The 20,549-nt window shown below is 39.9% G+C and overlaps 4 protein-coding genes across 7 annotated transcripts in view; 2 read left to right on the forward strand and 2 right to left on the reverse strand.

Moving 5' to 3' along the window:
* Positions 1–10,666, reverse strand: part of LOC107038211 (tigger transposable element-derived protein 2) — a 41,299-nt gene extending 30,633 nt beyond the window's left edge. For 3 of the 4 annotated variants that reach the window (XM_015257175.2, XM_015257176.1, XM_015257174.1), the window contains exons 1-2: positions 9,634–10,666; positions 9,243–9,402 (exon numbers count right to left, since the gene is read on the reverse strand). In XM_015257175.2, coding sequence (XP_015112661.1) covers positions 9,243–9,402; positions 9,634–10,646 — 1,173 coding nt within the window. In that variant the 5' untranslated portion in view covers positions 10,647–10,666. Of the gene's footprint in view, positions 1–8,039; positions 9,112–9,242; positions 9,403–9,633 lie in introns of those variants that run through there. The other variant, XM_015257173.1, reaches the window with a different exon arrangement.
* LOC107038206 (WD repeat-containing protein 81) lies at positions 56–7,683 on the forward strand. Its single transcript, XM_015257149.1, has 6 exons — positions 56–487; positions 1,093–1,252; positions 1,438–2,456; positions 2,751–2,896; positions 3,055–3,242; positions 3,496–7,683. Exons 1-6 carry the CDS (start codon positions 272–274, stop codon positions 7,554–7,556), a joined length of 5,790 nt encoding a protein of 1,929 aa, XP_015112635.1. The 5' UTR covers positions 56–271; the 3' UTR covers positions 7,557–7,683.
* Positions 10,667–10,753: 87 nt separating the features above from the next.
* LOC107038194 (30S ribosomal protein S11) lies at positions 10,754–12,451 on the forward strand. Its single transcript, XM_015257127.1, has 5 exons — positions 10,754–11,084; positions 11,224–11,351; positions 11,451–11,551; positions 11,637–11,702; positions 12,290–12,451. Exons 1-5 carry the CDS (start codon positions 10,855–10,857, stop codon positions 12,395–12,397), a joined length of 633 nt encoding a protein of 210 aa, XP_015112613.1. The 5' UTR covers positions 10,754–10,854; the 3' UTR covers positions 12,398–12,451.
* Positions 12,452–12,674: 223 nt separating this feature from the next.
* Positions 12,675–20,056, reverse strand: LOC107038191 (testisin). The gene is made up of 5 exons (XM_015257122.1): positions 19,987–20,056; positions 15,812–15,995; positions 13,689–13,993; positions 13,260–13,411; positions 12,675–12,836 (listed from the first exon to the last, which is right to left on the reverse strand). Exons 1-5 carry the CDS (start codon positions 20,054–20,056, stop codon positions 12,675–12,677), a joined length of 873 nt encoding a protein of 290 aa, XP_015112608.1.
* Positions 20,057–20,549: the final 493 nt, after the last annotated feature.

Raw genomic sequence — 20,549 nt, forward strand, 5'->3', positions numbered from 1 at the left:
GTCATCGCTCCATGCATATTCCCCCAAAACATCTTCAAATGGAAAAAGACGCGATTGGTGGTCAGCTGTGTTTGACATATTTACTATCCAAAACAAGTAATCAGTAATCTTTACACATCATAATGTTGAAGAATTTAAGCGATATGTGGACAGCCACATTTTTACGAAGGACATGAGTCATTTTGTAACTATTAAAAGTTATTATTTTTGAGGGTAAACATCCTCGGTATTTTTTAAGGTTAGTGTTATTCAGTGGAAAATTTAGACAAACATGGATTTCCTTCAATCCGAGTTACATATTCCTCGTAAATATTTACTAACAATTGATGGAAGAATTCATGCAACAGTCCACAAAAACTGGTTATCGAGTTTACAAAATATAGGTCGAATCGACTTTATTCTTCATGAACGATTGTCAGCTGATGAAATTATAGCACAACCGTCTTTAGATGAATTGGGACCCAATTGGACAAGAATTTATGTGAAGGTAAATTCTCAATCTCCTTGATGTTACAAAAGTTTTTCTTTGTATTACATCTACACATGCCTCCCCCCTCCTTCATCTTAGAACTGAGTGTGTAGGCCTCTCCTCCTTCACGGGACAACAACAATAATTTTAAGAAATCAAATACTAATTAAAATTTTGCCTTGCGCCTCAACCTCAAGTAACAATTCTTCCTCAATCAAGATATATACTGCCATACCGCCAAAATTACGTTTTCTCTCCAAGACGTCCACCTCAGCTTTGCATTCGCCATAGCCTCCTCCCCTCAGTATTTAGCTTCGCAGCTATCCTTACATATTGATTTTTTTACGCCTGTTATGTGCCTCATATTTACTGCCTTTCAGCCTGTCACTTCTTTCAAGATTTATGGAAATTTCCCTCATTTTCGAGGCACACAAAAATTTCCCTTGTAGCCTCCCCGCGATTTTACCATTCAAATAATACTCATGAAGATAAATAAATGATAGCATTTCGAAGAAATCTTATTTCCATAGAGTATTGAAATTCATTACGTTATCAAAATTCTTATGAATTTCGTTCATAATTCGGTGAAAAAAATAATATTACCTTTCTCTCTGTTTCTCCAGGTTTATGAGAAACAATTCAGGAATACAATTCCACTACCAAGAGATAAACATTCCATTAGTTCGAAGGTACATTCGGATTTGACCTTTGCTCAACTACTTCGTTATGTTTCCGAGACGAATTACAGAAATTTGTGGAAGGAAGCCTACAAGAAATATTATAGTGAGTCAATGCCAAATATATGAAACATTTATTTATTCTATAGTTATCAATGATGAGCGAAAATATCAGGAGTTTTAAAATCATTCTGTCGAAATTAGAGGTGCAAAATTACCGTCATTTTTCTGACGGATTTTCTTTCACACCTCTTTTCAAAAGATGATCATTTACTTCCACGTATTGTTCAGGTATATGGAACCTACCCGAACCAAAAGAGCAGCCCCTCTTGACCCCAAGCAGCAGCGACGTATCAGTAATGCACGAAGTCTTAACGAGACTGTACGGATGTCCCCTAGTCCACCTCCAAAACAGTCACGTAATTTCCATAGCCCCGAGTACGAATACCCGTCCACACTGCAATCTCCTGCCAGCGATTCTAGCAATCGAGACAACATCAGCCTTCATAACACTCCATGAGCAGACTGCCAAATACTCTCTACAAGAATGTAATATGTACAGTCCAGCAGCATTGTCAACAGGCTACAGCAAGCCTCTGTTTCTCGTGTATCAACTATTACATCTGTCCAGGGACTTGCACGACTCTGGTTTAGCCCTCGGAGAGATCACTCTTAGTGATATTTTACTATTGGAGAACTACACAATTCTAGTGATACCAAAGTTGGACGATAACATATACGTGAAAACAGATGATCAATTCGAGAGTTCAGAAATTCAAGAAAAATCTATTTATTTGAAGAATAAAATTTCTCATTCGTTGAGATCAGCATTTGCCTCGAGAGGTCCAGACTTTGGATTGAACGAGAATTTAGAAGAACTGTGCGAATTGTGGCTTCATGGACAATTGAGCAATTTCGATTACTTAACCGCTCTGAATAATTTGGCTGGACGGAGATTTGGAGATCCCTGTTGTCATCACGTGATGCCCTGGGTCACCGATTTTACTTTCAGGTCTGGGAAAAATTGGAGAGATCTGACAAAATCGAAATTTCGGTTGAACAAGGGAGACAGACAGTTGGATCTCACGTTTGAATCCCAGACGTCTGAGTTTGGGCATCACGTGTCCGATGTTCTGTCGGAAATTACGTATTATGTGTATTTATCGAGGAGATATAGTAGAACTGTACTCTGTAAGCATGTGAGGTCACATTGGGTACCTTGGGAATATCCTGCGTCAATTCAGAGGCTACAGGAGTGGAGTCCTGATGAGTGTATACCACAGTTTTTCATGAGTCCAGATGTTTTTAAGGTATTTTATACAAGACGTAATGAATTGTTCCATTTATCTCCTCTTATCATCTCATGATTGTATTTTACTATTGAAAAATCTCAATTCAATCCAATTCAATTTAGTCTCTTTCATGTTCTCAAAAGCGTTCTTTGTTTTACATCCACACTGCCCTTTCTTCTCCTTTCTCCTGTCAGTATTATTGTTATTTTATTTTATTTGATCTCAACTTAATTTCTTATCATCTAATATAATATAGTGCATATATTTAATTTTGAGCCAATATATTTTTAATGTTCCAAAATAATTTTGCAGTCAATTCACGAAGACCTTCCTGACTTGGAGCTACCCAGTTGGGCCCGATCACCAGAGGATTTCATTGAGAAACATCGCGAGGCTCTGGAGAGTCACTACGTATCAGAGCGCCTCCATCACTGGATTGATTTAACATTTGGCTACAAGTACGACTGGAATCTTTTGAAAACCGGCTATGGTTAGATATTTATCCTGGGGGTGTAGAGAAAGTCCAAATGAAGTACCTTTCGATAGCTGTAATCCAAATCTACCAAATACATAATCATCTGATCAGTTAGTTGTCTTCTGTTTTTCTCTGATTCAGATTGTCCGGCGTTGCTGCAATAAAGGCGAAGAATGTTTGCCTACAGCTAGTGGACAATCACACGAGTTTGACGAATTCTGGTGTGGTACAATTATTCACACAGCCACATCCACAGAAAATCATTCCATCACCGTATTGGAGTAAATCTGCTCCTCGATTACGGGTTAGCAATGCGAGAGCATCGAGCAGTGAGTTCAAAATTTAAACCCGATCGGTCCATTAGTTATTTAGGTGAAATAATTCGCTTTTAACTCGTTTCCCGCGAATATCTCAGAAATCAGTCAATCAGTTTCAATAATTTTTTTCGATAATATGGATCGGACTGAAATAAAATTCAAAAAAAAATGAGGGAATCGAGATTTATGAATAGACAGAGAGTTTTTTGTGATTGACAAAAACATTATTATTTTGCTGACCCTATCTTTCTTTGATTTTCAACAGAGACTGATCGATCCGACCAAAAGAGTGAGGACGAAGGCCACAGTTCGGGCTTGGAGGAAGAGGATCCCCCTCCCACCACCCTAAACGTGGCCCGTTCCTCTCCCCTAGCCCTCAGTCGCCTCCTCAGCCGATCCCGTGGTTCCCTCCTGGCTCCGGAGGAGCCATCGCGTCCCGACAAGCCCTCCCAAATCATCCAACTCCCGAAGGACTACAATCCAGTCTCCGCACTCCTCCAAGTAGAGTCTACCCATTCATTTATAAACAAAATCTCCCACCGCCCCTACAACCCAAAAGCCTCTCCCCAGCCCAACCCCTCCTCCAACTACCGCCAGATCGTAGCTTGCGCTCGCATAAAAGAACAGCAGATCCTCGGCTGTCTCATCCTCGAGATCTTCCTCCCCAAGAAATTCCGCGCAACCTGGAACACTGGAAAGTCTTCCTTCGCTGGTCGCCTGGAGACGTGCATCAACATTTTGCTTGAAACCCCAGAAATCCTCCCGAAGTGTGTGAGAAACGCAGTGGGACTTCTCCTTCAGGTTGAAATTACTCCAAAGACCTACGGCGTCAACTCCATCGACTCCACCGACCTCCTCGATACATCTCCCTTTCGCTACCCCACGGTGACCCCCATGGGACTCCCCCCACCGTCAGCCCACCAGTTCCTCCAACCAATTCTCTCCAGCAGTTTATTTCCCTCGTCAAAGTACTTCCAACACCTCTTCAATGTCATCGAAATGCTTCAAGAGTACGAGAAGCTCGTGCAAGATCTCAACACTCTCTTCAAGGACGACGAAATTGCTGATCTCAATTCACTGAATACAAGAACAAAAATTCAATTCCTATGTAAAATAAGTGAGTGTAAGGTCAAAGCTGTGGCTAGAGAGTTGGAAAAGCTTCTCATGTTTGCTGGAAATTCGATGGAATCGAGCCTGCAACTGATAGTTCCTCATGTTAAACAGATAATGGAAGAGCCTTACAGCGCAGTTCTTGCAGCCTGGTACCTCTTCGATCCCATGGCAAAGTCCTTAGGACCTAAGGAGACATCGGAAATTTTTCTAACTCCGATAGTTAAGCTCTATGAGAATGGCTCTGTGATGGACAGTATGACGTCCATGGACTGCCTTCCACCGAATACATTCGCGAAATTTAAAACCATGAGGCTGTACCACAGAAGTTTCCTGCTGAAACTCATGGTGCGTCTGGGGCTCAGGAGATTCTTAGATCACTTCATAACTCCACTCGTTGAAGCTGTCGGATGCTACAGAGATTCTCCTCAAGGTCCCTCTAGCCCCAATTGTAGAAGAACAGGAAATTTGAAGACTTGTGACTTGAGTGATGGAAGTGGAGATATAGAGACAGTTTTGTCTCCTTTGGATGAAGACTCCTCAATTGATTCCGAAAACAATCAAACTTTGATAATCATCTCTGTACCTGAAGTAGATAAACCTAGTGAGACAGAAGTCGAGGTGTTCTCCATGGAGACTGAAGATGTAGTGTCACCAGTTGAGAGTTGTAAATCACAAGACATTCAATTGGAACTCAATCTCAATCTTATTGATGACTTAGTCGACGATGGATCGAGACCGTCGCCCTCGGGTGCTGTCAAATCTCCGACGATTCCGATCCCAGATGCACGAAGTACCAAATCGGTAATTGAATTCAATACCATTGGATGTCACGTGGGAAGCAAAACGTCGAGTGAGGACATGCCCATAGTGGGTTCCTACACAGGCAACGTCCCCAGTACCTCCAATCCTTCGGAAAATCCAGCGATTATCCTAGATTCTGAAAACAGGAAGACGATCTACTTGAATATCTCTGGCGATTCACCAGAGGATGAAATCGACTCTTCGAGTAGAAAAACCGAGAAAGCGTTGATTCACGAGTCAAAGGTGTCAGACATGAGTGCAGAGTCCGTGATCTGGCTGTCGCATCGGCTCGGTCCTGTCTTGACAGCTCGTTTTCTCTCTCGTAATCTCCTGAGAATGCTTTCCTTATGCTACGTAGGACGAGCGAATTTGTTCCCCATCGACGATGATTCATCTCAATTGATAGGGGACGTCAATGCCTCAAAGGTTTTAGAATCGTTGTCAGCGATTGCGAGTCTCTACGGAGAGCAGATGATTTTGGTACAATATTTTGGACACATGGCCGAGCTCTTGACCCTTTGCAAGCGAAAGCTAACGCCGAATCTCGAAGGCGGCCTGGTCTCATGTTTGGCATTATTAACTCACATCACCCCGTATCTATCGGATGCTGCGTTGATGGACACTTTGAATGAGACTATCGTCAGATCGATTCTACATCCAACTGTGAGGATTCTTTCTACGACTAGGTACACTTATCCTTCTGGAGCGATTGCGCGACAAGCACTCGCGGACAAATTTTTGGACGCAATGTCCAGTTTAAGTATTCGGTTTGGATGCACTGCCACCAAATGCCACTTGTCTGTGCCTATTCAAAGGTTCTTTCTAGCATTCGATAAAGTGTTTTGCGATAAACTAGACCTTCAGGAAGATAAGAAACGAGGAGATACCTGTGAGAGACTCAGTCATTCGCCGAGGAGCGAAGGATACGCGGAGGACAATAAAAGAAATGACGGCCAAGATTGGACGTTAGTGGATTCTTCCGCTTGTCAAAATTTTGGATTATCCTCTGAAGTCGCAATTTCGTATTCTCCGCCGGTTGCCGATCACGATGGCTTCAACTTGCAAAGGAATCGAGCTTATGAAGAATTGAAACAAGTCTTCACATCGGAATTCGCCTACAGGGCATATCTTCTCTTTTATAGATTCGTGGACGAAGGGGTGATGAATGAAATACTGAAAAATCATCAATTAATTCGAGACTTGTGCGATGTGTATGGGGATTCAATCTCGAACGTCGATCAGGGTATGAGTAGGTCGGAGACATCTCGCACATTGACTGATGAGCTACTGGACGATAGAGATATCATCACAAAGGGTGCAGGGAGTTTTGGCAACATGTCTGTGATAGGAAATAGGATCGAAATGGGGGAAAACATGGAGGCCTCGCCTCCTCGGGAAGTCAATTCCTCTTCCAGTGGTCGTCAGCTTCGAGGCAACTGGCTCGCCTACTGGGAGCACGAGATAGGGAGACCCGACAAGGATTTGAACTTCAACATGAAGCAGATCAAACTCCAGAGCTTCTCTGGTCACACGAACAGTGTGAGGTGTCTCTCGGTATTGGATAATGAGAATAGTTTTATGAGCGGTGCACGAGATAAAACAGTCAAACTCTGGAGTCTCAGGAGTCAGGGAGACGGTGGGACAGTGTCTTCGTGTCAGTACACCTACACTGGTCACAAAAAGTCCATCTTGGCGTTGACGTTTTTAGAATCATTGAGGTACGCTGTTACTTGTGATGGGACAGTTCATTGTTGGGATCCGTTCATGGGGTCCCTATTGGGGTGTCCCGAGAGCTCCAGACCGGCGCCGGTTAACACATTGGTTGCTAGTAATGCTCCTTCTACGTCACTTCTAGCGGCAACTACTGATATTACGTTGAGAATCATTGATTGCAGGAGTTTTCAGTATGTAAATGAGATGAAAGTCGCGATGAATCCGACTGGATTGATCAGATGCATTGTAGTGGCACCTAGTGGGAACTGGGTGGCATTGGGACAGGCTTCTGGAGTCCTTACGATATTGGACATCAGAACCGGGCTTATTATAGCCTCGTGGAAGGGTCATGAGTGCGAGATTTTGCAGTTGAAAGCCATTAATGAGACGACGATTGTGAGCTCCTCTTTGGATCAGACTATAGCGATCTGGAGTGCGATTGATGGTAAGCTGAAGTTCCATTTGAAAGGAGCTACTGAACCTGTTCATTGTATGGAAATATATGAACAGCAGCTAATTTCGGGAACAACTGCCAACCGGATTGGGGTTCATACTGAGATCAGTGGGAATGCATCTTTCTCGTCTTCGAAATTGAGGTCGGACGCGTTCAAGGGTGTACTCACAGCAATGACTGTTCTGCCACTCAACAGATTACTGTTGCTTGGGGCTGATAATGGGGGCATTACTTTGCTCTGTTGATGAGAGATCAAAATTTGATGAGAAAGAGATGTTGCATCTGTCGGAACTGCCCTCCATTAATTGTGTGAGACAATATGTATTGAAATTGCAGTCATTATTATAATCTCATGGTAATAATAAATTATTATAAAATGGTGATTTGTTTGGTATTCATTGGATGTTCCCGTTCCTGTTATAAGACATATTATTATACGTGAATGCACGTGTGGAAAAATTCAAGAGAAAACTTCTGGCTCCATTTCCTTGAGTGGAGCCAGAAAGGTTATAGAAGATTGAAACAGAATGAAAGAACTGGTTTGAGACAAAAATGTATAAAAAAATTAATCATCATTCATATTATCATATTATTGATTTAATTGAAGCCAGCTTCAGCGGTGAAAAGGTAGCAAACAGCTTGTAGTTTTCAGTAATGTCACCGATCAAGATATTTAGAAAAATGCAACCTTCAAATTCAAAGTAAAAAAAATAGCAAGATTCAAAAGATTTCTATATGGAAACATTTCAGCTTCCCTTCGGAACCTGCATTTATTCATCCGTAAAGCTATGAATATGTACATTATTCACATACATCTACACATATACCTATTACTTTTAGGGATATTCGCAAAAGAAATGAAACAAAATTTTCCGACGTATTTTCGGATCGTTACTAGATGGTTACAAAATTGCAAATAAATATTGCAATGACAAAGGTAAAGATGATTTTTGTGATGATGTGAGTGACAAAAATGACCATCAATGGCCACCGTCATGTGCGGTAATTACCGCGCCGAGAATCTGACCAGATGGTCAGGAACAAAATGATGTCCATTGATAATAATAAACGATAGCAAGTCAATTCTACCAAAAATATTTTGGATTGAAGCCTTAAAAAATGACCTAAAAAATTGCTGAAATAAAAATCACAGTCGATTTGCAACTGTATAGATGATTTTTTGTCATTTTGGCTCATGTCAAAATTCGGTTAGGGTGAGCAAACGGTCAGGAACCGGTCATTTACGTCTGACCTGACCAAAATGCAAATTCAACTTTCGTGGAAGGCAGCTAAGTAACTTTGAATAAGATCTGAACCCCCGCTATTCTCAAAATTGGGCCGATTCTGTGAGATTGGCTGAATTGATTGCTTCTCTTTGAGTTTCATCGCCTCTTGAATTTCACGCAAAACCGCGACATGATCTGGTCTGTAAGAGTTACCTTTTTCACAATGTCTAATAACTTTATCAAGACTCGACATTGCCTCTGGCAAAGTAACCTCGGGGAGTTCAGGTTGTGGGTTATTTTTTTCAGCCTCTTGATCGTTAACTAGCACAACAATATCATTGTCTGACAGGCATTCGTCCTCTGATAAATGTAAATTAGGATTCAACCACTGATCGACATCAGCTATTTCAATTTCATCATTGACTTTTTGCAGTGCAAACAAAAATTGATCTTTCACGAGATCTACTTCGTTAACATATACTTCATGGAATTTCTTATCATCGCAATCAACATTTTCAGTATACTTGCTCAAGTCTCCTATGACTCCTGGACACTTGGAGATTCCTGGCCATAACTGAAGAAAAACCAGTGAGTTACAATTTTATTTTGTAACATTGGAAAAACATTGAACCCTCAATGTTTTTCCATGACCTCACCCAAAATTAGCATTCAACGAAAATCAAAATATTTTAATGATGTAATTACCTTTTCCCAACACTTGACAATGGTCGAAGATGCCAATTCCCTCCAACTGTCTCGCATCCAGAATACAACCTCTCTCAACGTCACATTATCCACCGCCTCCAGCAAAACAGCTCCAGTATTGAAATGCCCAACGACATGTGCCATCAGTTTCCTCCTATACCTGAAGCAAAATAGAATGAAAATAAAAAACTACAACTACGTATGAGGAGCAATAAAATCTAAAACCGGTTAAATATATGAATAAATAAACATGAATAATTTAATGAATAAAATTGAAGTAATTAAGACATGATGTTAAAAATTGCAAATTAAATAATCGCTGGCCAGTGGCATTGTCTTCAATACTAGGGTCTATCAGTTTATTCTAGGACCGAATAAAAAGCCTACCTACCTCATCTTCAACTCTTGAAGACACCCATGTCCCAATGGCTGCCTAACCCCAGCGAAATCCTCCTCCAGGGCTTCAACCCTTATAAAGTCACTCTCCAAATTATTCGTATGACCTCCACAATCGTTCATAGTTAAAACAGCCTTCATGGGCAATCCAGCCTGGATCAGATAAAACTTCACTAATGGCTCAAACTCTTCCTTAAACCACTGGAGAAAAATATTACTCGTCAAGCTGGACGTTCTCTGGCTTTTGTAGGAGACAGGAATGTGTCTAATTCCCCTCAAAGGTATGGGATCCTTAGCATTTCCAATGATCATTAGAGGAAGCTTGAAACTCCCAGAGGCATTGCTGCAAGCCATCACAGTCATTCGTTCCCAATGAACCTTGAACGAGGAATCATTCAGCTGGCTCAGGGCGTTTTTTGGTAATTGTTTATAATTGAAGCTAATTTTGTCACAATTGAAGATCTGGTGAGGACTGAGATTCTCTGTCGCAATGATTCCTTCCAATATTTCTTTGAAAACTTGTGTTGATTCTTGGAGATGATCGTCGTCTGGAGCTTTTTTACTCGATGGATTGGATGATGTAGTGGAGGAACAGGGTTGAAGGCCATGTCGTATCTTCCAACGAGCCAACCAGCCAGCACTAGCATCAAATCCTGGGCTCCCCCCTAGGGTATTCCAAAACCATCGAGCTTGCGTTCTTATTGTTGACGAGTCCAGGGGTAGACCTGCAGATTTCCTCTCCTTGTACCATATCCAAGTCGCTTGATCCACTTTGTAATTTTCAGGTTTCTTCAGCCGTTTCACTTTAGTGGGAAGATTTCCAGTAAACACTTTCTCCCAATCTTGGAATTTTTCTCTGTTCTTTTCCCACGAGTTGACTGTTTTTGCAGATACACCAAGGACCTGGGCTATTGTGGTGACAGGAATTCCATTTTTTAAATCTTCAAGGGCTTTGAGTTTTTGAGCGACTTCGATGGAAACGTATTTACGTTTTGGCGGTTTAGACATTCTTGAAGGTTAGGGGTGATGTTTACGAGAGAACAAATAACAATGACCGGTCTGCGCAGGATTAAATATTCGCGGACTTGCGCATGTGCATTCGGTGGGATGGAGAATGGTAATTCCTGCATGGCGACTTCGTGAGTACAACTCACGGGCACTCACGGGTAAATAACGCGAATAACAAGTAAAACAATTGTTATTTAGTGTTTACAAGATGTTGAAATCAGTGATAAGTGCATTGAGACCTTCATTAATGGAGAGAGTTTGTTGTCAATCACCATTGACGCATAAACAGGTGTTGATGGTGCCAGTTGTCTCAAGATTTTTCCACATAACCTCATATTTACCGAAAGAAGACAGGAGAAATCAGAATAAAAATATGCCAAGGAGGGATGAGGGTACCCAGGGGGAGACTGGGATTGAGATTGACACTGTTGTGAGCAAGTGAGTACCATCACTCGACAATAGTTTCATTCAGAATAAAATAGTTTGAGTGATATAGTTATGGAGCAGATTAAGTCCATTTTGTCTCATCTCCAATGGTTTTTTGTTTATTCATTGATTTATCTGATGACTGTTGTAGGTCAGACATATTCCCTGACGAGAATTTGCCGAACAGGCTTTTCAATGGGATACCCTTCAAGGAAATTCCTATTATCAATGTCAAGTGCTCGAAAAATAATACTCTGATTTCTTTGACTGACCATAAAGGTACAGTTATTTAATAGTTTTTGGGAGAAGAATTTCATGTACAAGTGGAGAAGGTTTCATTTTCTATTTGTTTTGTTTTTTTTTTCTTCATGAGAACAGGAGTTGTTCAAATATATCACACGTGTGGAGCTGAGGGATTCACAGGTGCCAGGAGAGCCACGAATGTAGCAGCTCAGGCAACAGCCATCAGCGTGAGTGCTGTAAGTATTTTCAAAACACTGATAATTTACCTTAAATACTGAGAATTCAAAGTCTCATTCATTACATTTGCCACCAACATTCCAGAAAGCACTGGAACAGGGTTTTCAAACTGTGAGAGTCAGAGTGAGAGGTCTTGGACCGGGCAGAATGGTGAGTTTTTAAATCAAGTATAATTTCAAGTACTCAATACATCATCTTCTCGCCTCAACCAACAAAAAATTTGTGACAACCAGTTCAAAAACCACGTCTCCATCACACGCAGATCTTTCCTCCACCCTTCGCTCAAATTTTTAATCACACTAAAAACACTCCATGACATCCGCACGGAAATAAAAATATTCGTGGATAAAATTATTGTTCTAGATTTTTAAATTGATATCCTTTATTCAAGACTGCTCAACTTGTCATTCAAGAATTTGAAAGAGATATTTTTGGATTGACAAATCATTTTAAATCAAGTTTGAAATACTTTTACTTCTGCAATTCTCCCGAGCTTCTCTCAAACTGGGAGGTTATTTTTATTCTTGGCTTCTATTTGAGACTGAAATATCCTTCACTCATGAATTTTAGAGATATTCTCGACTAACGAGGCTGTTATCCTCACCACAGGAATAAATATTCTTAAATCGGAAATATTCATGATCCTAGAGTATATTTTCCGTGCGCCCAAACTCCTGTAATTCACATATCAACACAATTAAACTATAAATGAGAGAGCTTTTTTGATACAATCGCAGGCATCACTCAAGGGTCTCCAAATGGGAGGAATGAATATAATATCGGTGACTGATAATACGAGAGTCACGTGGACACCGTTGAGGCCGAGAAAAGCGAGGAGAGTGTAGAGTAGAACTTATTAAATATACAAAAAAAAATGTTTAAAATGATAACTAAAATGAATAAAGGAAATTTGAAAAAATATTAGTATTCATTGTTTCACTATTAATAATTAATGAAGCAATAGAAATATGTTTCCACGGCAAAGTGCGCCTTTTATATACAAAAACAAACAATAACATCTCCTGAATAATTGACTAGTTGTTTCCACAATGATGCATTAAAATCACCACATCCGGTTGTACTTTTGGTATTGAATAATTAATTTCTGTGGATTGTTAAACATCAAATCATTTGCGCGGCGATCCATGGGATGTATTCAGACACTCTAGTGTAGATACCCGGAAGTCGTGGTCTGGCGCATCCTATGCCAGATGAGACAACTCCAACGACTAGTGTACTGTCGCCGTAATGGCTTCCGACCATCAGTGGACCACCACTATCAGCCTGAAACAAAAGACAAAAAGCCTTGTATACGTTTGGTATCGTATCTCGAGTGACCACAAGTGAATTTAACCTCGAGCTCTTTCTTTTAGAGGGGAATAAAGGTGGTAAAGGAGACTCGTGGAGAGGAGGAATTCTATTTTCTAAATGAGATGACTGCACCATTAGGGATTCTCTCGAAATTGAATTCTTTGGTATTGAATTATTGGAGGCAATTTTGGAATTGAGTTGATGGACGTATTGAGCACAAGTTCATTTAATTGCTTAAATTGAATAATTTAACAAAATGAACATTCAATATTCATGTGAAATAATTAAGTAAATAGGGAGTTTTTTTTTCATGGCTACATGAGTTTATTATGTCTTTGATGAATGAAATTTCCCATTTCTCCCGAATATTTAGACTAAAATCATGAAAATTCATACCCAGCAAGAATCCCTTCCACCATCTTCATGCCCAGCACACATCTGCTGAGGCACAACCCTGGTCTTCTGTCCCTGGCTCTTGTACCACTCTCTGCACACCTCATTCTCAACAATATTGATGTTAACTTTTTGCAGAATATCAGCTCGTTTATCTGAAAATTACCTCACTAAATTATGATTCACACAAAAATAAAAATTCCTGGACATTGGGGAATCGTCATTAACGTTGGCTGGCGTAATTTTTTATTGAATTCCGGAGTGATTTTACAATTTCAGGACCAATTATGGTGACATTTAGCACGTTTTTCGTAGAAAGCGAGGAAAAATTCACAGCCAAAAAGACTTGGAAATGGAATTTCACTTCACGATTACTCAATGTGTCTAGTAATTTTTCCCCACCATTTTTTTCCATTGATTTTGAAAACTTACATTTTGATTTATCTTCACCCAGCCATCCCCAACCAGCTGCAACTGCATTCACCCCACCAAATCCCTGGTAACCCTTTTCACCCCGTGCCGTGGGAAGACAAGCAGGTTGTACACTATCCGTCCAACTTATCGGTGATTCCAACTCCAGTATTGCAATGTCGTCCACGTACTTGCCACACTTGTGGTCGGGATGTATAACGATATTACGTACGCCAGTAGGTACTGAGGCTGGCGTCTCTGGTCCACGTAAATTATATTCACCGAGGGTTACCTTCAGTTGTCGAGGGGGCATTGTCCCAGTTGTACTGTTTAATTAATGTATTCGTTCATTAATGAGATTTTATTCACTTCAGACTGGGGAGAACAGAATTTATAAACACGAATGAGATGAGATGATTCGATGAATTATGAGTTTCATCACTTGAGAATATGTATTCTCCGGATAGTAATCTCATCGAAGCGGTTCCTTGTTTCAGATAAAAGCTTTATTAGTTAAATATGAATCTTTTATTTGGAATAACTATATGAGTTTATTCATCTCCAAAGAAAATATATTCTTGAATCCTCAATTAATTAAAAACTCCGTATTGGTACTGAATATTCATGAATTGATTCAAATCCAAGTAAATTGGGGAATTCTTGTGTTGTTGCTGTTGAAAAATGTAGAATTCCAATGAATATTCAGTGTAATGTCAAAATGCCATCATCTTTTGAATGCAAATAATAATCAATAAAAACTATTTTAATCAACCAGAGGAAGCCTGAAACTCTTCAGCGCTCAACTCAATTACAAAAAATTCCAAGTAACGAAATTAAAAAAAGTGAAATTGTAATAATTCAGTTTCTCAAGGAAGATCTATCTCTCGGTGTCAAGCAGCAAGTGGAAAATTCAAGAAACTCAGTTTCACTCCGGGGTGCCATAAAAAGAAGTTGGATGACGGTTAAAAACAGGATAAAACTGTCAAGTTACTCGCAGTTGGGGGGAGAGTGGTGCAAAAACAAATTAATCGTTGAATCGAGATATAAGTTGTGAGGAGGGAGTAAGAAATGGTGAGAAGTTTGAGTTCACGAGTTGAGGGAAATAGTCAGGTGGGAGTTGACTATCAGGCTTGTAGTCCTTGCTGGCGTTTTGCTGTGAGTTGCGGGACGCAATTACCGAGTGGTCTGTAATCCACACGCAATCATGGTACAGTCACAGTCGGGGTCGGATTCGAGCCGGGGCCAACCCCTCGTTACCGGTTTGAGCTACGCTGGGTACGCGTTTTGCACAAGCATCTGCCTGCCTTTTAATTGCTCATACTCTTCCTCCCCCTCTCTCTCTCTCTCTCTCTCTTTACTTTGCACAACACCACGATTAAACTCGTATATTCCGGGAGTATCTAAATGCGAGATAAATTACTATGGGTTACACGTAAAACCTCTTTAGGTGAGTTTTTTTCTTATGTGAAGGGCGCTGGGAGGTGAATAATCTTGGGGAAATGCATGGGGAATTATTTTTAATTTGAGGGAACTAGGGGTGGATACGTGAAGAACAAAGTTGGAGAAAAATTACCAAACAAGTCAAGTAATCGTGGAGGGGAATCCATTTCTAGGTCATTTTTATTACCCTATACAGATGCAAAAATGCAAGAACAATAGTGAATTTTTCTCCGCTGACACGTGAAAATTGAGTAAACGTGAGGGTTAAAATTTACCATTTTTTCCAATAAAAGTAATTTCGTTAACATGACTTTTTCAATAACTGGGGAAATGCCAATGTTCAATGAACGTAATTAATAATGTCGTAATTAATCCCAAATGTACTATTAATCACTATTACCAAAGGACTCAAGTGTTGAAGCACAATGCATAAAGTATTGGATTGAAATTTAATTAAATGCCATTCTGGCATACCCTGGATTACATTTTCAATTGAATTCTCAATATTCTGATCGACATGAATAATATTAAGTAATTGACAGTAATTGTAATTACCCGATAATTTACATTTGCACTGTTGAATTTTTTAATTTACATTTTCAGTCTTTTTTTTTACTCAATTTCAAAGGAAAAATGCTTTGATATAATTTATATACCGAAATGGTAAAATTGATTTGGTATCGACATAATCGAATGAAACTTACGTGCAAATGCAGTGAGCGGCAGTAAGAATAAATCTTGAATTGATGACAGTACCCCCACAGAAGTGTCCCCCCAATCGAGTGATGCTCACCAGCCAAGGAAATTCCCCTGGGAGAGTATCCTCTCCCCCCACGACTTTCGGCCTCCTTGTGCCCCTAGCCCCTCTCCCACATGGCACATCAGCAACTAAAGAACCAGATTTAAATTTAAAAAAAATGATAATAATAAAAATCAGAACAATCACTGTAAAGAAAAACTAGTAGTGTCTTCAAGACGTCTTATCGGCTAATTTCATAATGACAAAATTTTCGGCTGTCTCAAAATGAGACGTTTGTTTCCATTGAAAAAATAAAATAAAATAAGACGTTTCATAGACAAGACATGTTCATGTTAATTAGTTGAGACAGTGTTTTTCTGTCTGACTAAAAATGATTTTAATTTGGGCAGACAAACGTCTTAAAAAAGGGGACAAAAGTATCTTAATTTCAGACACTAGTTTTTCTAGTGTACACGAATTGACGAAATATTATGCATGATTCGTTTGAGTAGATTCATCCAACAGAAATTCGCGATACATTTATGATGTGAAATTGCATCCATCGATTCTCGATATCGTGGAAATTGGCTACGAATGATGCACATTGCATTTTCAGAGTCCCCTCTATTCACTGACTCGAATAAATATGTCTATATGTGTTCTCTGTGGTATTGCACGATAATCACGAGGGAAAGAGAGAGAGAGAGAGAAACAGAGAGAGGGGAAGTTGAAAAAAAAGGATTAAAAGGATGGGAATTCTTTGGGGGAACATCGTACTTGTGTGGTGTAGAATATCAATGAGTTTTTTTTTGTAATAAAACTTTTGATTGAGACTCTTGATGATATTCAAATATTGGGCATGCATTTTTCCATTTTCCTCGACAAACAATTTTTTCCATCGTATTCCCCCGGGGCATCGCATTTTTCTCATTCATGTTCGTAATCAGGGGTTATGACGATATAATTTATTCATCGCACGAGGAGTGTATTTGTTGGTCGATTCGGTGATTCACTCGATACTTTTCCTATACCTTGAATAAATTGTTTGGATTTGAGCCGCAGTAGCGTATCAATTGTTGAGAAATTTTGTAATTAAATTTCCGCTCCAGCGATGCAATCTATTCACAATTCATTTGATGTGGAGGAGCTTTGTTGGTTCAATGTAATAGTATTGCTGGATAAATGTTGTAAAAGTTGAATTCTCTTGGAATACAGAAGAATGGTGAAACTACTGCTGGTGGAAATGCTAATTGGGGTGAAGTTCCTAGCGTCATTATACTGCAAAAATAGACGTTGGTAATATAAGGAGCGAACGTTCAATAAAACATTACAAATCGTGATGAATATTATTATGAAGTTTCGATTAATTAGAGATTTGAGGGGAGGGAGAGTTTTCCGTACAATTTTTTCATTGAAAATTCAACGTTTTAGGGAAAAATCATGAGAAATGGCGAATTTCAGTTCATTCATTCCATGTAAATTAACAGAAATATTCATTAATTCTTAAATTCCACCCTTTTAAAAACCACGCCTAAACTATCGTTATCAAGATATTCTTCATTATAGAGCCTCTCGCTCAAAAATCAGAACTAACTTTCCTATCAGCGCCACTGCTTAATCACCTGGTTAATTATCTCAAAATTACCAATTAACTTGGAAAGAATCTTCTGCCAAAAAAACTATTCCCACGAAATCCCCCGCCCCCCAAATTAATTACCTCCACCTAGGAACCATCAAAATTTCAATAACTACCATTGAATTCAGAATTCCATTTACTATTATAATGAGTGCCAATGTACTCGACAATTAAACGCAATGTGAATTTTCCCGGTCTCCAGAAAATAGAGTTAATAAACCAAATTCAGTAGTCACCATTAAACACGCTCGTTCTGGTGACGTCCGTACCATAGTAGTCGTAGTCATCATGCTAAAATGTGGAACATTGCTCGTAATCATAAATTAGCAATTTTCCGCCATGAAAAAAAAAAACGTAGGAGAGAGGGTAAAACCTCCCAAGGGGAAGCATTTCGCCGTCAATCACTGAACCGCGACATTCGTCTAATGGACACTTCGTCATCCCCCGAACAACAAAAAAAATGAGGTGAGGGTCTTTTTTACGGTAAAAGCCACAGTCGAAACTCAAAATTCGAACGGAGAGTGCAACCGAGCGTGTGTCACTCTGCTTCAAAATTTACAATTCAAACTAAACCGAAACGCGCTGGCCATAATTTTATATTACCTCCGACAGTTGAACGGAAAGCTCGTGTCTCTCTGTGTGGCTGTGGGCTGAGGCTCGATCGGTGTCAGTCGTGCGATAAATACAATCATTGGGGTGTCAATCGCATAACTCCCTCACTCCCGGAAAAATACGTGTTTGTGGGGATGAAAAATAAAATGTGGAAACTCAAATCGAATATAGACGAATGAAACAAAAAATATATCACTTCCTATTACTGATGTTCGGGAATGTCGGAAGCTCCGGGGGGGTATTGACAAGTTAAATCAATTCATTTTACAAGTGGTAAATAAATGATTTGGATGACACAGGGGGTGAGGGAGGGGGAATTTTAATTCGACAATTTTATTGTTATCGAGGTTTTATAGTTGCGAGGGAGTTTACGGGTTTAATTATTTCATTGGAAGGGTATTTCGAGGATTGATGGGTGTTATTTGGTACATGACTGAATGCACATTTGAAGTTTTTATGAAGTGACATTTACACTGAAATTTTAAAGGATCTCGTCATTGGAAATTTAAAATTTTATGGAGAAATCAATGGGAGCTATAAATTTCAGTTTAATTATTCTATGAAGATTGACAGCAATCAGGATAATTTAAGGGGAATATATTCCGGGATTTTTCAATTTCGGGATGAACTGTTGAAAAATTTGTGTCAACTGTTCAAAAGATATACTTCCTATTTGATTATCACCTTTACAATTTAAACTCCACGAGCTTGCATTCAATCAACCATCAATAAAAACCCCTCACAATTGCCTCAAAATTTTCCACTCTCCCCCATAAAACCCGAGCAATAATTCACCCCACAAAGAGTAGACTCAACCAATCACAACAGTATTTCATTCAACCATTGAGCGCATAAATTTATACCGTTATCGAGAGCAAAGCGAACGAGGCCAGCGGATGATGGCGTTGGTGGTTTAGATCGAAAGGGAGAATAATCCCCCCCCGCCCCAAAAAAAATGAAATAAAAAAAGGAGAAAAATAAAAATGTCATCCCCTCCAACTTGTGCATTGAGCCTCGGCGTTTCCGATTCACGCCCGGCGAAGCATCGCCGTATTATCATGGCCATGTTCCGCCTGGCTTTGACATATCTATTACGCGTTTCCGAATAGCGGCGACTTCAAATTCTATGGGCAAACGGTTTTGCGCGGGCCAATGCGGGGGAGGGGAAGTTGGTTGTTGGAGTGGCGGTAGAGGGATGAGCAGAGGGAGGGAAGAGACGGTATAAGGCACTCCAATTAATCAGTCAGGGCGTGTGAAACCGGGGACACCAGGAGAACTGGGGATATTGCGGTGACAGGCTCACCTCCCGTACCTGTTCGTTTTCAAGCTCTCTCGCTCTGCATTAAATTTTAATGCCGCGGAAATCTCGGGAATTTTGTATGAGTTTGGGGGAAGGGAGAGGGGCGTCGACACCAGTTACTCTTTATTCAGGGATTTGGTATTTGTGGATTGGGTTCATTATGGAGTCGTTGGTGAGAGTTATTTGAAGGAAGGAATCGAGAGAATTGTGGTATTTGGGGGATATTTTTCTGGCATAAATACTAGTCAACTGTCCATGACTAAAATAATTTTAAAAAAACAATACTAAACAGACTTTTAAATCAAAACTTGAAAGAAATGTAATTTTACGTTGATGTTCAGTATCCCCCATTTACTTTTATCTACGTAGAAACAATTAGGAAAAACTATTTGATCAAACCACTGAAAAATATTTCAATTACACCCCAAAATTGAAAAACTCCATCCACTCCGACTGAAATTCACTTTTAATTAGAAAAAGTAACAATGGAAAAAGTGTAATTACATATTTGAAAGCAGAAGCACTACCGCGGAACACCACCCCGAACAATGGTTGTTCAATTACCCCACAAAAACATAAAAATTAAACTCACAGTTGGTAAAGCCAATGGCAAGGATGGTGGGTACAAGAAATCCAATGATGAGCAACGAGACGCGTACCATTTTTCACTCGGCTGGTGGTGGTGTTGGCTCGATGGTGGAAAAAAAAGTGTCACAGCATCCTGCCGTCGACGGGTTCTTTATACGTCGTGAACACACGCGCTCCTCGTCATTCCCCTAACAGTGGTGTCGTCAAATGAGGGAAGGGGGGAGGGTATTTCATTGTAAAAGTTGACACGGAGTTCGAACGAGCATCTGCGGTTTGCCATGTAAGTAACGTACACTGATAACACTGACGACAAAGTTGAGCGAGGTAATTGTACCGTGTGACAATGGCCCGTAGTTTTGCCTCGGCCAATGTACCCAGAATTTGACCTTTCACGATCGCGAGGTTTTGCGGTGGCCCTCGACTAAACAACTCAAAGTTTTCGCTGTGGTTATCGACGCAGCGCGGCCAAAATTTGGCAAATAATTATGCTCTTTTAAATTTTAAACTCAAATTTTCTGGCTGATTTCTTGGAAATTTCAAGGAATTTCCAAGAAATCAGGAGAATTG

This window comes from Diachasma alloeum, unplaced genomic scaffold (genome assembly GCF_001412515.2).
Source record: "Diachasma alloeum isolate Michigan unplaced genomic scaffold, Dall2.0 Dall_scaffold_00279, whole genome shotgun sequence".
Taxonomy (NCBI): domain Eukaryota; kingdom Metazoa; phylum Arthropoda; class Insecta; order Hymenoptera; family Braconidae; genus Diachasma; species Diachasma alloeum.